We start from the raw sequence: 14,638 nt of genomic DNA, 5'->3' as shown, positions 1-14,638 counted from the left end.
ACGTTCTATCTGGCAATGGCAAATACCTAATGACAACAGAAGGTGGAATATGCTATAGCCCTTACTAACTATGCAATCTCTTCTACAACGGCTTGCTGTTCCTCGACGCGACAACGACGCTGAACGATGCTTCTGCAGCGATGCCCCCCCCCCCCACCCCACCCCCACCCCCATGTCACTTATGTAGAGCAAGTCGCACGTCCATAAGCGTTGCTGTGGGCATATCAATCGATTTCCCAGCGCCGATCCTATGTCGTGTTTCGCACACGGTTAACCAACTCCCATCGGTGGCCGAAACATTGGTCGTTACGCCATTTTGAGCGCCATTTGGCGGCCAAAGTAGCGCAAATGCCGTGAGAACAGACTAAACAGGCAATAGCTGAAAAAAACGGTAGCATATGGTTGGAAAAGGAGAGACACATAATGAAATACAATAATGATGGTTGGACTGTCCTTCGGCTTGATGTTTGGATCATTTGCATACGGACTTGAAAGAAATATGTTGCTGGGTGTTTATGATATAAATGGTGTGAAAATTAACAACGTCTTGATAGGTTTAATTACGATAGCTTGTAATTATAGCAAAACAACCTTCATTCATTCACAAAAATATCGAATGATTTTCGTTTTATATAAATTTTGCAAATAAAACTGGAAGCTGTATAAAATAGCCATACCCGTATCAAATAATAGCCACGCCTGTACCAATCGGTGCCTAAATGAAATGTTTATGATATATGTAGGCATGTACGGTGATCCTCATCGCTAACTGCCCCTTTCATTATTTCAGACCGAATCCGATCAAACAGAAATGAACAGAACATAACCTCCCACCCACTTTTTTATTTTTCGCTTTTATCAATTTTACGATATGAGCTTTGTTTGTTATCAGTAAAAGGACAAATAAATTCGCTTCTATCCAGCACCACCCCAAATTCAGCTCAGGTGCGGCGTCCAAACCCCCACCGTACGCCTCGCCGCCTCGCGGCACTATCCGCCTTCTCGACATGTGACGTCACCCAGCCTTGCCCTTGCCCCGCCCACCACGCGGTGACGTCAGACGCGCTCGGGCCGCCGCACCTGTGCCTGCCTGGGACCGGCTCCAATCGGCCCACAGTGGAGGGCAGCAGTGGGGCGCGCGCAGGCAGTCGTCGCGTGAGGAGTTGGAGCGAGCGGCGCGGCTCAGCCAGAGACGACACTGGACAGGAGTTTGTGGGGAGTTTTGGCAGGAGAGGAGACAGGAGACGATCGGAGTGGGGACAAGCTGACAGAGGAGGCGCGCTAGACACAGCTGTGTGGAGGAGGAGCGAACGAGACATCACCTGAGGTAAGACATCGGGCGGACGCGCAGTGACGCCGCTTTGAAGGGATACCGGGACCTTGAGTTGCTTTCAGAACGTGCATTTTCCGCCGCTCAAACGGCGACTCTTTCGTCCACAACTCTAATTATTGACACAAACCGTGATTATCCTTGAGCTGATAGTTACTCCTGGAATGTCCGATCAAGCGTTGCTACATTCCCGATACATTTTTCGCCAAAAGCCGTAATCAAATTGATTGATGCCGTGCGCCGTGAGACATAAGCCGCAACAGTCTCACCGACTTAGCGTAACTCACACTAACCCGTGGGAACTAGCCTCCATGGCACGCACACGGCAACACACTATAGCCTATCGCACCGGCCTACCGATCGCACTATCCGCCTATCGTAACTATAAACTGGCGTGATCTGGCGATCGTCCGCCGAGCCCCTGCGAGCGCAGGTGATACTGTGCCGCAGGGCATCTCTCCCACTGGTGTTACGTTTCTATGCCGTATGGCAGTCTCCATGGACGGCCGGACCGCGGCCACCGCGACGCAGCGGTGACGGTCTCTGCTCTGCGCCGAGAAATACCGCTAGTGGCGGAAGTTGATGGTGATTAACCTAAGCTACCTGCTGTGTGAACTTCCCATTTATGGCTGGTCGCGGCCGCCTCTGAATGGTGGTTGTATTTAGCAGTATATCAGATGCCGAGGCAAAAGTAAGCGCATTATCACGTTACAATTTACAAATAGCCGCCGTCTAGTATCATAATGATTGCCGTAAACGTAACTTCGTGATGCTTACCAACTGCGTAATGATTACAAAGTGTGATTCGGTTCGCAAAGAACAGGATCCAACAATGCATTGCAAGATGGAGTTTGTACGAAAATTACTTCACAATAATTGTCTGACAGTAGCTGGCCATAAGTCTCAATTGTCACGGTCTGCCACGTCCTCTCTCCATTGTATTCACAACTTACATGTCCAAATCACCAACCAGAGACGTCCGTAAATGACTGGATACGGTGTGCCGTCGTGTGGCGATGGTGTCTCGTCAATGGTGGTTGACCTCTGTGACCTCCACCCTCTGTGTCGCCATTGTGCCGCGTTGTTGTGTGCCGGTGTGTCCCTGTGCTGCTCTGTAAGCCGGGGCTGCATAGAGCGCAGTGACGCCGATTTCCGGCGGTATTGCGGCCCGAGTGTAAACAAGACTGAGCTCGCTGGTGAGGAAGGTGGGTGATGGTTTTCAGTCCAGCGATAGTTCCCGAGTCCGCGGGCTCTCCCCCAAGGAGCCCCAGGAAGTCGTCCGAAGATAGATGGAGGAGTGACAGGAAAATGGAATAACGCAGTCAGTAATTGAATAACGGGCCGTGAGGAAGAAGACAAGTACGAATGGCAATGCTTTTGCCCTGAAGCCAAGTGGAAGCTGCTTTGGCACTTGACATGCGTGGGCTGATCATACATTGAGCTCAAAACGGCTCAACAGTTTCGCATTGAATCAAATCAGACTTCATCGATCAGCTATTTCAAATTTCCATGGTGCACCATTTCTGGGGCGTCTCCAGTGGCTCGCTATTGACACCGTTCCGTCCCACTTTTGTCCAAACTGGATGCGTGTGTCGACCCGTCAGTCTATGACCGCACTTGGTGTGTGTGGGCGGCCCTATTCGCGGTCTGACCCATGAGGCTGCCGGCGCCGTGGGAGAGATATAGGTCACCGAACGGTAGCCGCGCGGGCCGCCGCTCTTCACTGGAGATCAGCGCCTGCCTGCCCCCGGCTCCTCTCTCGGAGATTTGTGATGACCAGACGCACTCAGCCGTGTCAGATTCGGCTGCGGTTTCTGGGCTATTCGTGGGCAGACCAGTCTCACAGCATTGACGGTTTCAAGCATGAATCTGGACACTATCAGAGAATCAAAATGGCAAAGGTTTTATCAAATTTATGAACCACGTGTAAAAAGTAATTGATAAGCAATGCTAAGTAATGCTAGCAGAAGTCATTATCCCTCAAAATTAGGCCAGATGCATCAAATGTTCAAGTCCCACTGAATCCAGGGAGGGATTTAGGTACATGCAAACGCATTTTTGTTTCAATAGCCCTTTTCTCTACATCCATTGCATATTCAATGCAGATGGCATCACTGTAACACATGGCGTCATTAGGCGTAGCCTGCGTACCGACATCATTTCTTGGCACCTGTGTGTGTGTATGACGTCACTAAGCCTGTCTAGCACGATGACGTCATTGACACGCTGCTCGGGCGGATGGCTGCACTGGAGCCTGCTGGAGTAGTGGAGTGCTGGCGGCGAGCTACTGTCCCTGACCCACCGGTGGGAGGGGAGGAGGAGCTAGCAACACGGCGCACGGTAGAGAGAAATCTTGCCTCTGCCTCTTGCCTCATTTACGACAGATTTCTATTACTATTTGTTGTGCTAAGGTTATTCAAAGGTTTCAGTGCATATTCACTCCATTACACTTACCAATATGATTTTCGCTTGTCTTTGAATTTAATTCTTCTAAATCTTCCCGCCTCAATGGCCATCTCGTCACCGAATTTAGCATTGTCTGACCGCTGACGGGCTCAGCAGCTCCGAGGAACCCAGTCTTCGCTGCGTTCCTCACCACACCTCTGTTTCTCGTGTGTTCTCCGCCCTCACGCGGCCGGCGCCGCCCACGCTCGGCCCGCGCAGGCAGCGGGCGGCTGGAAGGCGCCCGGAGCCGCTCGCTGGCTCGTAGCTCGCCGGGGCTGGGCCTCCACCCGACGGAGACGTATAAGGCAGCCGGGACGAGATCGTCCGACCGCCGCGCCGGGCCGCCCGAGCTCCGGACTGCGTCACTGCGGAGCCGGAACGACCAGCTGCAGTTCACAGTGGTGGTCACGTGATCGAAACAACAAGAGCGTGCAGGGAGACCGGGTGTTTGTTTGCTAGGTGTGAGTCAACGCAGTGTGGACGTTTTTTTCATAAGCTTCAAGAAATTTTGGTGGTGTAAGATCTACAGCACTATGTACCGATGATGATGTTCTGCAGTGCGTGCTATCGGAAAACATTCCAACCATGTAGATTCGACGTGCTGCTTTCTCAGCAGTCATGCACTGCAAACCGGTACAATGGCCATTGTGTGCGGATTCGGGTGAAAGAAATGACCGTGCCGGCTGCACCGCCAGCGACCGAGCGCTGTATTTCCTGACACGGACAGAGCACTGTCGTGTAAGACTCCGGGAATCGTGTAGATCCGCCGGGGATTATGCGTGCTGCTCATGCTAGAGGCTGGAGATTTGGCAGATGAGGCCAACATGGACACGGCTGCATGCATAGGAAGAGCACGGTTGAGCTCAATGTCGGTCACATAAAGCCAGGGCATTGATCTCGCACATACCCTAACTGAAGTTGGTGTACAATCTAGGGAGCAAGGACTTGCCATTACCGAAGCAATAAGGCTGATGAGAAAACAGAGAGAGAGACAAAGAGAGAGAGAGAGAGAGAGAGAGAGAGAGAGAGAGAGAGAGAGAGAGAGAGAGAGAGAGAGAGAGAGAGAGAGAGAGAGAGAGAGAGAGAGAGAGAGAGAGAGAGAGAGAGAGGATTGAGGAGAGAGAGGAGAGGGATAGATGAACTGAGAGATGTTGAACAGAACCATTTATGCAGCACATGCTAAATGCGTAGATTTCCATTTGTGGTGCATGCATATTTGACATCACCATGACTTACGAGAAAATTCAAGTAAATTCTCAGCACTCAACTCAGCTGCTTTCATCCACGACGGACACGTCTCTACGGTAGCGGCGGCACCCGTCCGCGCACCGGGCCGCCCGCACCGGGCAGCGCCGCCAAATAAGGAGCGCTCGGCTGACCTTGCTGGTCGACTAGCCGGCATGTGCGGCGCGCAGGGCCACATGGCACACCGGGACCTTCCTGGGGACGAACTGGAGAGCTTGGGTCGACGAGAGGTGGTGCTGGCTTCTCAGAGGTGCTGTCGGGACCTCCTGTGGCGTGTGTTTACTTGTTAGAAGGGTGCAGGCATCAGCATACGACACCAGTTGGCCCATGGACCGCCAGTTGTCGAGGTCAAAAACTGCAGATACTGCCGCATGGCGCATGACGCGAGTACACAACACATGGAGCATTAGTCAGCGCATTCCATGCATTGGGAGATCTCCAACCATTCAAGGCATCTTAGATTTATAAAAAAGTGAGAACTAAAATGATATACCAATACTCAATAGGTATACCTACCATTGCTGTGAATTCACATGGCCCTCGTTTACAGTCAACCTAATCTTTCCATCTCCGGTGCTGGGACCATCAGATTAGCTCCCTCTCTCAGCTCCAGAAGGCCGATATCACTGACTCCAGAGGGCGGGGTGTCTTCTGCGGCTTCCGGGTGAGTGAGTCGGAGGGGGCGGCAGCGAGGTCACGTGACCGGGGCGTGGGACTTCCGGCTCACACTGCGATGAAACGATCTGACGGAAGCTGGCTTTGTGGTTTGTAAAAGTGCAAGTAGACAGTTGCTATATGCTTGATCCAGTGATGTAAATGGAAGTGAGTGAGTGAGTGAGTGAGTGAAAACTCTGTTGCAATGTTCGGCTCTGAAAATGCTTATAATGGAATCAAATGGCGAGACAGCGTTGAACGTTATCCCGAGTACAATCTGGAGACCACCTGTTCCTTGAGCCTGCACCGGAGTTTTGCCAGTTTTATTTGGCATCTGATGGAATCACAGGGCTCATTTCCTCGTAAATAGAGCTCATATGTTGTCTAATATGACGACTGTTTGATTCAATTAGTGAGTTCACTACCTCTTTATTGTTGTGAGACAGTCAACACTTTCCTCCACTTAGAAATATTTGCCATGATTATCGAACAGGAAAGCCTTCAGCCAAACGTCTCTGTCGGTTCAATTTGGCGGCTTGATGAAACAAACTACAAATATCATTCCGATCATTCGTTGAATCTTCCTGAAGTGATTTTGCACAGGCTGCATGTATAAATATGCAGGGCTAAATCAGGTTTATATTTGAATTGGATGGAACATCATCAAACAATGGCTCCGCGAGATTCCAAGGGACGCACATGGTCTGCCTAGCCCAGTATCAGATTATCACTGCCAGCTGTCCTGTCGATCTATGCGAAGACTTATGTTGAATGTTTATCTTAGAGAGCTCCTCTCGTTTGGTAAATTCGTACCTTTGTAGCGCTCTGCTGCAGGACACGTCGATTGTCTGGCCCTCTTTCCTGGCTGTCGCACGCAGTCCGCGGTCCGGTCCTGCCTTCTGTTTCGTCCTCAATCTGGTCCCCAATGCGGTCCTCCTCAATAGATCCTCAGTGCAGTCTTCAGTCCAGTCCTTGGTCCTTTTCCACTCAAGCCTCGGTCCAGTCCCATGCACGTTACGCTCGGTCGCCAGTCGCCACTCGTCCTACCCGGCCTCGGCACAGGGCTGTTGGCGACTGACCGTTATATCTTACATCTCTGCGGCGGCAGTTGCGGGTATTCAGGTGGCATGTATGTGGTGCTGCGCGGGCCGGCCACAGCGGCTAGGGACACCTGGTCCGCCACTCAGCTCTTCTGGAGGTCACATGCACTCAGCGGGGAGACCGACGGCGCCCCGCCCTCCGCATCCGCTCCGATAGAGAGCTGGAGCTTGGGCGGCTCCTCGACTTGGAGCTGGGCGCACGACGGCAGTGAAAATCATTTGAAAAGCAAATGGGCGCCTAGGTGGACAGACGTGGGCAGTTGCCTGCCATGCAATCTGGCAGTCGGAGGAATACGAAACGAATGACCTTTGAAATTAGGGGAATCGCGCGCCTGTGCAGCTTACGAGGCACGAAACTCGTCAGGCAGGCAGGCTGAGCCGGACGTACGGTTTTCAAGAGTTTGTTTCTAACGTGTGAACCTGAACTTGCGGTTAAATGGCTTATAGCTGTGATTCTCACGAATGGTGGTTGGTCTTCCAGCTTTGTAAACGGCTTCTTTGTACTGGAATCCTCTTCTGACAGGTACTGAAAGCTTCATCACAGATATCTCCGCTATAATTCGGAGCATTTCTTTGCCAAGCCCCGTAATTCCTGCACGAAGTCTCGCCCGTACTGACTCTACCTACCATCTCTATGCAGTCTCGTTCGCTCCTGTATCCCAGCTCAGCACCCTGGACGTGTTTGTACTCTCCTCACGACTGCAGCAGTCGGCCGCTGAGTCCGCGCCGGCTGGCCCTCGGGTCACAGGTGAAGGTCACCGTCCGTGTCGGCCGGCCGGCCAAAGTGGGTCAGGGTGGCCGGATGGCCGCGGCCGGGCCAAGATCGGCATCTCTTCCGACAGAGTGCTGGGTCACCAGCTGATGACTGCTGTCGGATCAGGTCTGATTACGACTCGGAACTGCGTGTGGACGGCAGTTCTGCTGATAACGAGAGGCGACAGGGCAGAAAACAAGCCCTGAGTGCCTGGGAAGTGCTCGTGATGAGAAGTAGGCGACCAGACAGCGCTCGGTTGTTTCGGAGTAACGACAGGGTCACGAGTCGCCCGTATATGTCACGAAGATACCGAGATGGACGCTGCTGCAGTCAGCGGAACGCCAGCTATGGCACGTGAAATCACATCACGAGAACTCCCGTGACGTGAGACGCGTCACGTAACGTGAGCACCTCGTCACGTCTGGTCGCATTGCGTCACGTCTCGCTCCGGCACCTCCTAACTGTGAGAAAATTGCCGAGCGGCAAACCACGAAATTGTCCGGCCACTTTCCGGGGCACCCGACCACGACCCAGGGGGAGATTCAACAACACCTGATTGTGACTTACGACCTTTCAGCCTTTCTGGAAAACTTTCATGAGACGTCTGAGTGACGGTGCAATGACACTTTCATTCTGCTCTGGCAGTATAGTGTGAGGTGACGCCACCTCGCTGTATCGATGATGTGAGTGCTGGCTAAGAGATGAATAGACCCGTTCACCTGCCGGTGTCGTGAAGAGCTGGCGCCACGGCTCCCGTGTCGTGATCAAGCCGCCTTCTCTCGACACCAGTTCAGTTTCTCTGCACGGTCTTCACGGCTGTCCGGCAGTGTGACCTCTCTCCAGTCCCCGAGGGTCGCCTCCGGACCGGCGTGGCGTTAGGCCAGGAGAAAGCGTGCACCGCTCTCAATCCTCAACTGCGTCGGCCGGCTCTGATGCACCGCTCACGAGGTCGTTTGAAACCAGAACCCCGGATATGGAGGTCAGACGCTGGAATCTGAAGGCTCTCTGGTGACACGAGTGTCTTTGTCGAATGCCATTTTGACAGACAAACGGTGAGAGGAATTCCCTACGCATTTGTCCTCGAAATGCGTTTCTAAGACAAGTCTCGTTGACACAATTGTAGGCTAATTATTCTTCAGAATGCCTAATCAGTCAAGTCGCATTAGTCATTCTTTGTGGATGTGTCCCACTTCGTTGAACTGAAATACGCAGCTAATGGCTTGAGCTTCATTTATCACTCGGAAACCGGCGGAAGCACATTCATTTCTCACGAGTAGCATCCGCCATTCAGGACAATCTACATGAGAAATCAATCATTGTACGATTATCTTTCCTCACCTTTTCTAGCGCGACCAATAGCCTTTTGCACAGGCAACAGGCACCCATTCTGAGAGTCAGATGACGTCACGTGTGCAGCATGGTGACTGGGTGCGGGAGGTGACGTCACTCACCAGTTGGCTGTTTGCCGATGCATTATCCATGTTGATCTCCGCCGCTGAGGATGGCGTGGCATGAATAGTTGGATCTGTCTGAGAAGGGAGCGGCTCGCCTGCAGCGCCACGTAAAACCTGAAGGAGCTTCCAGCAATATCGGCTCGTAGACACATGACATCTTCTCTGTTCCACTCCATTCTCTCTGACATAGCGTAATACAGAGGGTAGCTTCATACCACTATCCCCATAAGACGGTATTTGGAGATGGGTGTGTCTATCTACCTACTCACCGCGGAGCTCTCAACATCTGCCCACATCGCCGCTGATAGGGTATGGCCACTCCCCACTGTGGAACGCACCCCACCCAAGGCGTGCTCGCTCCATCCTGACACCCAGTCACCCTGTTTGTGTGTCTGTCTGTGTGCCTAGACCAGAGAGTAAATTTACTTTGCTGCGCTGCACTGAAGCGAAGTTATCTGCATGGAAGTACATAAAATGAAGTGTTTTTTTATGAGTAGGTACATCCTTGTAGTGATAATGCTTGGATGATAACGTGTTGAATTTATAGAACAGGTTTTCCAGATTGTTGTGTGATACAACGCGGAAGCTTTCGATGCTGTATATCGCTGGTCCGGAGATCGTATAGTGCGGCGGTTGGCATGCCTGCCAGAAGGTCATTTTGCACATTCAGTTTCCACCTGTGGCTCGGCAAATTAACCTGATGTTGGGCACATCGGGGAGGGCTCTACCTGGCGCGGAAGTCCACCTGTTCACAGCTCATAACCGACAGGTCATCAGGTCTGTCTGCTACAGTCTGATGTCGCCTGAAAACGATGATAGACTTTTCGGGTAAGCATGAGTGTTAGCAAAAGACATAACCAAGGAGAGGAGAGTTCCCGATGCCCAGCTGACGAAGAGAAGCTACATGAGTTTACTTTAAATACCTGAAGTCTTTACTGGTGGTTAGCAATTATTTTTACCTTTACCAGCTGCATAAGTTGTTAGCCATTGCATTGGACGAATCTAGGTAGACTGTTGTACACAACCATGAAATGCAAATACCACACACTGAATCTCTTCACTCTTATAAGGAAGGTATGATTACTCTTTCTTGATCCTATGAACGTCAAACACTCAACATCATTCATGAACTGTTTCACTAAAATGTGCTGCTCTGTTCTCCGTGGCCCCAAGGGTTAGGAACGATGTAGGCGTTAAATAGACGTCTTGTCTTACCCCACGCTGGGCGTTCCACATTAAAATATCATCAGCGTCTCATCTTCGAGTGGTAGGGTCTCGTTATCGTGCGATCAAATTGTTATCTGATCGTTTATGCAGTCCAAAAAAAGATCTAGCATCGTATTGAAATGCAAGTGTATTCAAAAAGGAGGAAGTTTAGTACAAGGATGTAATGACGCCTCTGTTGTTCTGAAAACCCAACTTCCTTTTGTACCTAACGGCGTATTATCTTCTATATGTTTCTTTGCCACCTGAAGAGAATAAAAAGGCTTCACCAACAAACAATTTGCTGATGTTGTCAAATGCCATTTACCCGCGCTGGACCGGATGTGGCTACTTGCTAGTAGTTCACACTTCACAGTATCGTAGCATTTCTTAAAGGTAGTGTGCCACCTTTGAAAGATTTCCCGTTTTATTTTTCCTAGGATAAGAAGCTTCTGTTTTTACCTAATATCGCAAAAAAAAAAATCAAAAATGGGCCTGGAATAGTGCCTTTTTCGCCTAAAAGTTTATCGGTTTTTAGATATGTATAACAACTGTAGTGGGCTCACCTGCAAACAGGCGTCGGGCAACAATCGCGAATGCGGCGCACTTGTGACAATAAGCAAAGGTCATTATAGTGTTACGACCATACGACGTACGGGAATGAGTTATCAGCTGTCTAATCGTAGACAACACAATGTCGAGCCTTAAACTGTAAGCCTGTATTGGTATTGTTTCTTAAATTTGGCTGTCGAACATTAATTTGTGGTTTGAAATATGATTTTATGTAAAATAATTGATATGAAACAGCCGTCTCTTAAGTTATGACCCCATTACACCACACGCAAGTGGCAGAAATGACAATGATCAGCTGACGCATTTTTCTTGGCCGAAGTCAGAGCGCGCGGCCCGACGCACCACGCGTATTTGGAAATTCCGACCTCGACGAGCATCAGAAGCCACCTAACAGGCGTGTTCGAAACCGCAGGAGATGATGATGAACGGGTTTATCGAAACTTGATTGGATGAGCCTATCGGTAATAGCGATTTTAGTGTGTGCATTTATTGTTCATAGTGGTGTGAAATGTGGTTGGGGTACGACCGACAACCCGTCGGGGCGAATTTCGCACTGGGGTACTCAAAATTTGAAGAATTTAAGACGTTTCCATAAGTTTTGAAGGTATGGATAAGTTCTAAAAATCCGGTTCTCCTTATCCGGGTCATTAACTCCATATGGTCCAAGAAAGCTGGCACACTACCTTTAAGTGGATGGACAAAAGCACAAAACAGATACGGGAAGGTCTGAAGGTCAGTCGACGGAGGGTCTGAAGGAGAGATGTGAGGGACACTTTAGTCCATTGTTATCCCTCTCGCTGAAGCGCCAGGGAACGACGACACTGTAGGGAATCACTAAGCATTCCTGACAAGCTGAGCATCGAGTGATATGGTGTGATATGGGCTGGTGTTCATCAAACGAGACATTTGTTACATAAAATGGCACTCAAAGACCTTTTTTCTTTCACTATTACTGTTCAGCATTATCACTTTCATTTGTTGCCTCTTGCTACTCGTTTTCCATCATTAAACATGCCCCCATATCTCGCGCCATCAAGGTCAACCCTCGTCAAGGTCTGAGACGGGCTGACGATGTGAGCGGGACTGCGATAAGACCATTGTAAACTTCCGTAAAATGGCTCTGCAACTGCGAATACTCAGGCTCCTTGTCTCACTTAACTGTGTGAGGCTCCTTGGAAAGGCTTTTAGCCGAGCCTGAAGCAGAAGACAAGGAACATGATTTGCAATCAAGTGAGAGATCAGCACACTAGCCAAACACTTTCATTTCCATGTCTTTCATAAATCATCACGTAATTTTCCATTTCAGCGCCCGGAGCTACGTTTGAGCGTTGAGCGTTGAACTTACCTCCCTCTTCTGTTTCAGCACTCTACCCTGAGCTGACCTGACCTGACCTGACGTCGAGATGCCGTCATCACGCGGCGGCTCCGGAAAGGTGGCCGTCTACAACCGCCGGCCTTCCGGACCCCACAGCACCAGCGTGGCCGTCATCCCGCCATCTGTGAGTTAACTGAGGTCGTGGGTGTTCGAAACGAAAGACTTGAGTGCAGGGACTCCCGGGACTACAAAGTTCTGGAAAGCAAAGCCTCGGTAGCTGCGAAGTTAGGAGCAAAGAAGAATGCGGATCACATGGCTCGGGATAGATAAATGTGATTTTTCGCGAATCACTAAGCTGGGGGGCAAGGAGCTGAGCTGTCTGGTTTCAAACACGACATTCAAACGATCATGCATCAGACCTAAGAAAGGTGTTTTGATGTTTGCAAAACGACTAAAATGACCTGATTTTGCCCGTCATTTTCCACATACCTAATAAAGAAAGAAGTCTGGCAGGTGTTTGCGTTCACAGCCACGGTGGCAGAATAAGAAGTTGAAATCATTTGTTGGCTTCATTCGGCTGTTATAAAGGCATCACCTTCATTCTAGTAGCTTCCTCTGAGCTCTTTGAGCCTGATCAATGCACAGCTCGAGTGCACCAGACCAGTCCGGGTTCTCGGAGGTCATCTGCCTCCATATAGGGACCAGCTCAACGTGCATCCCCGGTATCATCGGCTGGAGCAGGTGCTGAGTCACCGTTCCGCATCAGTGGAAACAAACAGGACAGTCGGTACGAAATCCACCGCTCACGCGTCCCCGGAATGACACAACAGTTCGCGGTGGCGTTACACCACGATTGCGTCTATTTAGCGCGACATCCCCGCCGTGAATGAGGTGGGAAACAACAGACAGTAGACGGCTGGGGTAGCTGTGTCGTACTACAATCGATCACATCGTCGCAACTGTCTCATCCTTGACGTCGCAACTGTCTCCTCCTTGACGTCGCAACCACTGAATCGCCAGCTGCGTCGTCCCAGTTCAGTGAGGCCCTTCGTGCGAGCGGGTACACCGAGCGCTGCCAAACTTGGCGCAGCGCTGGCGGCCGGCGCTGGTCGCCGCCCATCTGTTCGTTAGACGCTCACCACCCACTCGTGACTCGGTGGCGACTCGGCGAGTCGACTTGACTCGGGCGTGCCAAGGCCGCTCGGCCGCGGTGGCGTCGGGCGCCGCCCTGCGTTCGTCCTGGCGGCAGCTGCGGCCGCGGCCTGTGTGGGGGCAGCAGAAGATAAAACCGGTCTGATGAGCCTCTCTGAGGCCACCTGTCAGACGTATTTTAGCCACAGAAGTGCTGCCTGTCAGATCAACTGTGGCTCAGTAAAATTCCGGCGACGCAAATAGACCGGCGGATAGTAAATAGTGGCCACTATTGTGATGCCGACATTTTCATTTTATATTTATATCAAGGGAAGTCTCCTGACACCCAAACCAAGAAATCACACCTGTCTGTGTTACCTTATGGCAACACATGTTACCAGCACTGTACAGTAAAATCATCAACATTGCGTAAGTGAGTCGTCAGCTACTCCTAACCAGACAGGTGTTCCCGTCCACCGCCCTGCCGTGTGCCCGGATTTGGGGCCGACATCCGTCACAGCCGGTCCGACCCGACCCGAGCGACTCTGACAGCCGAATCGGCACGGTAGTGGGCGGATGACGTGGTCGCACAGCACGCACGGCGGACCGCGGACCACGATCTGCGGACCACGGACCACGAGCGTGGACCACGGGTGGTCCTGTGGTGGGTCGGGACCGGTTCTGGCCAGGTGGTCCAACAGTCTAACAGCTGTGATCGCGGAGACTGACGGAACCAGGAGCGGCTCAGAGATCGGCAGATGGCAAGGCACTTAGTTTGGCATTGAGGTGCACGTGATAACCGAAGGTTTGTTGTCAATAGTTAAAACACTATTCTTTAGAATTGTGTTTTTCTATTGAAAAACAAATCTGAGTTCCCTGACAATTTGGCAAAAGATGCCTGAGATCATATTCAAATGGAAAATACCAATGGGAGTTGATTTTTATACACTGCATATGTTATATTGAAACTGCACAGGCAATAGGCATACAAATACGCATTCTTTCCACCAAGCGTGTTTGGAAGGCTAATCATTTACTCTTTATTTACATCGTTAAGTTTTATATCTAACATAGCTAGGCACTAGCAGAACTGAACTGGCATCGGTCTTCTCAGGCAAACGTCGGGTCAATTCCAGCATTCGAATAACATAGGCGAAAACTTGAAAAGGCTTGAGCATATAAGACAGTGCTGAAAAGATGTGATGTTGGTGACACCATATTTTGTTGATGATAGTTTTCATTTAATTTTTCAAGCACAACTACCACATAGCTGTTTGTGGTGAGCGTCATCGCCAGCAGTTGTCTCCAACCATTATCATCGCCCCATTTCATTTATTACCTGCCAAGTAACCACACCTAACTAGCCGTCAAGTGGCCAGCTTTAGCCACCATTCATGCTGACCGCACGCGGCCCAATTACATACCTACCTCGAG

General features: G+C 50.7%; 1 protein-coding gene across 2 annotated transcripts in view; it reads left to right on the top strand.

The window, feature by feature from the left end:
* Positions 1 to 1,104: 1,104 nt before the first annotated feature.
* The window catches only part of LOC122369478 (serine/arginine repetitive matrix protein 2-like), a 47,119-nt gene continuing 33,585 nt past the window's right edge, over positions 1,105 to 14,638 (top strand). For both annotated transcript variants that reach the window (XM_043344262.1, XM_043344261.1), the window contains exons 1-2: positions 1,105 to 1,327; positions 12,122 to 12,257. In XM_043344262.1, coding sequence (XP_043200197.1) covers positions 12,162 to 12,257 — 96 coding nt within the window. In that variant the 5' untranslated portion in view covers positions 1,105 to 1,327; positions 12,122 to 12,161. The remainder of the gene's footprint in view (positions 1,328 to 12,121; positions 12,258 to 14,638) is intronic.

The sequence above is a fragment of the Amphibalanus amphitrite genome, unplaced genomic scaffold, assembly GCF_019059575.1.
Source record: "Amphibalanus amphitrite isolate SeventyFive unplaced genomic scaffold, NRLGWU_Aamphi_draft 001040F_arrow, whole genome shotgun sequence".
Taxonomy (NCBI): Eukaryota; Metazoa; Arthropoda; class Thecostraca; order Balanomorpha; family Balanidae; genus Amphibalanus; species Amphibalanus amphitrite.
This window is presented reverse-complemented; position numbering and strand designations above follow the sequence as displayed.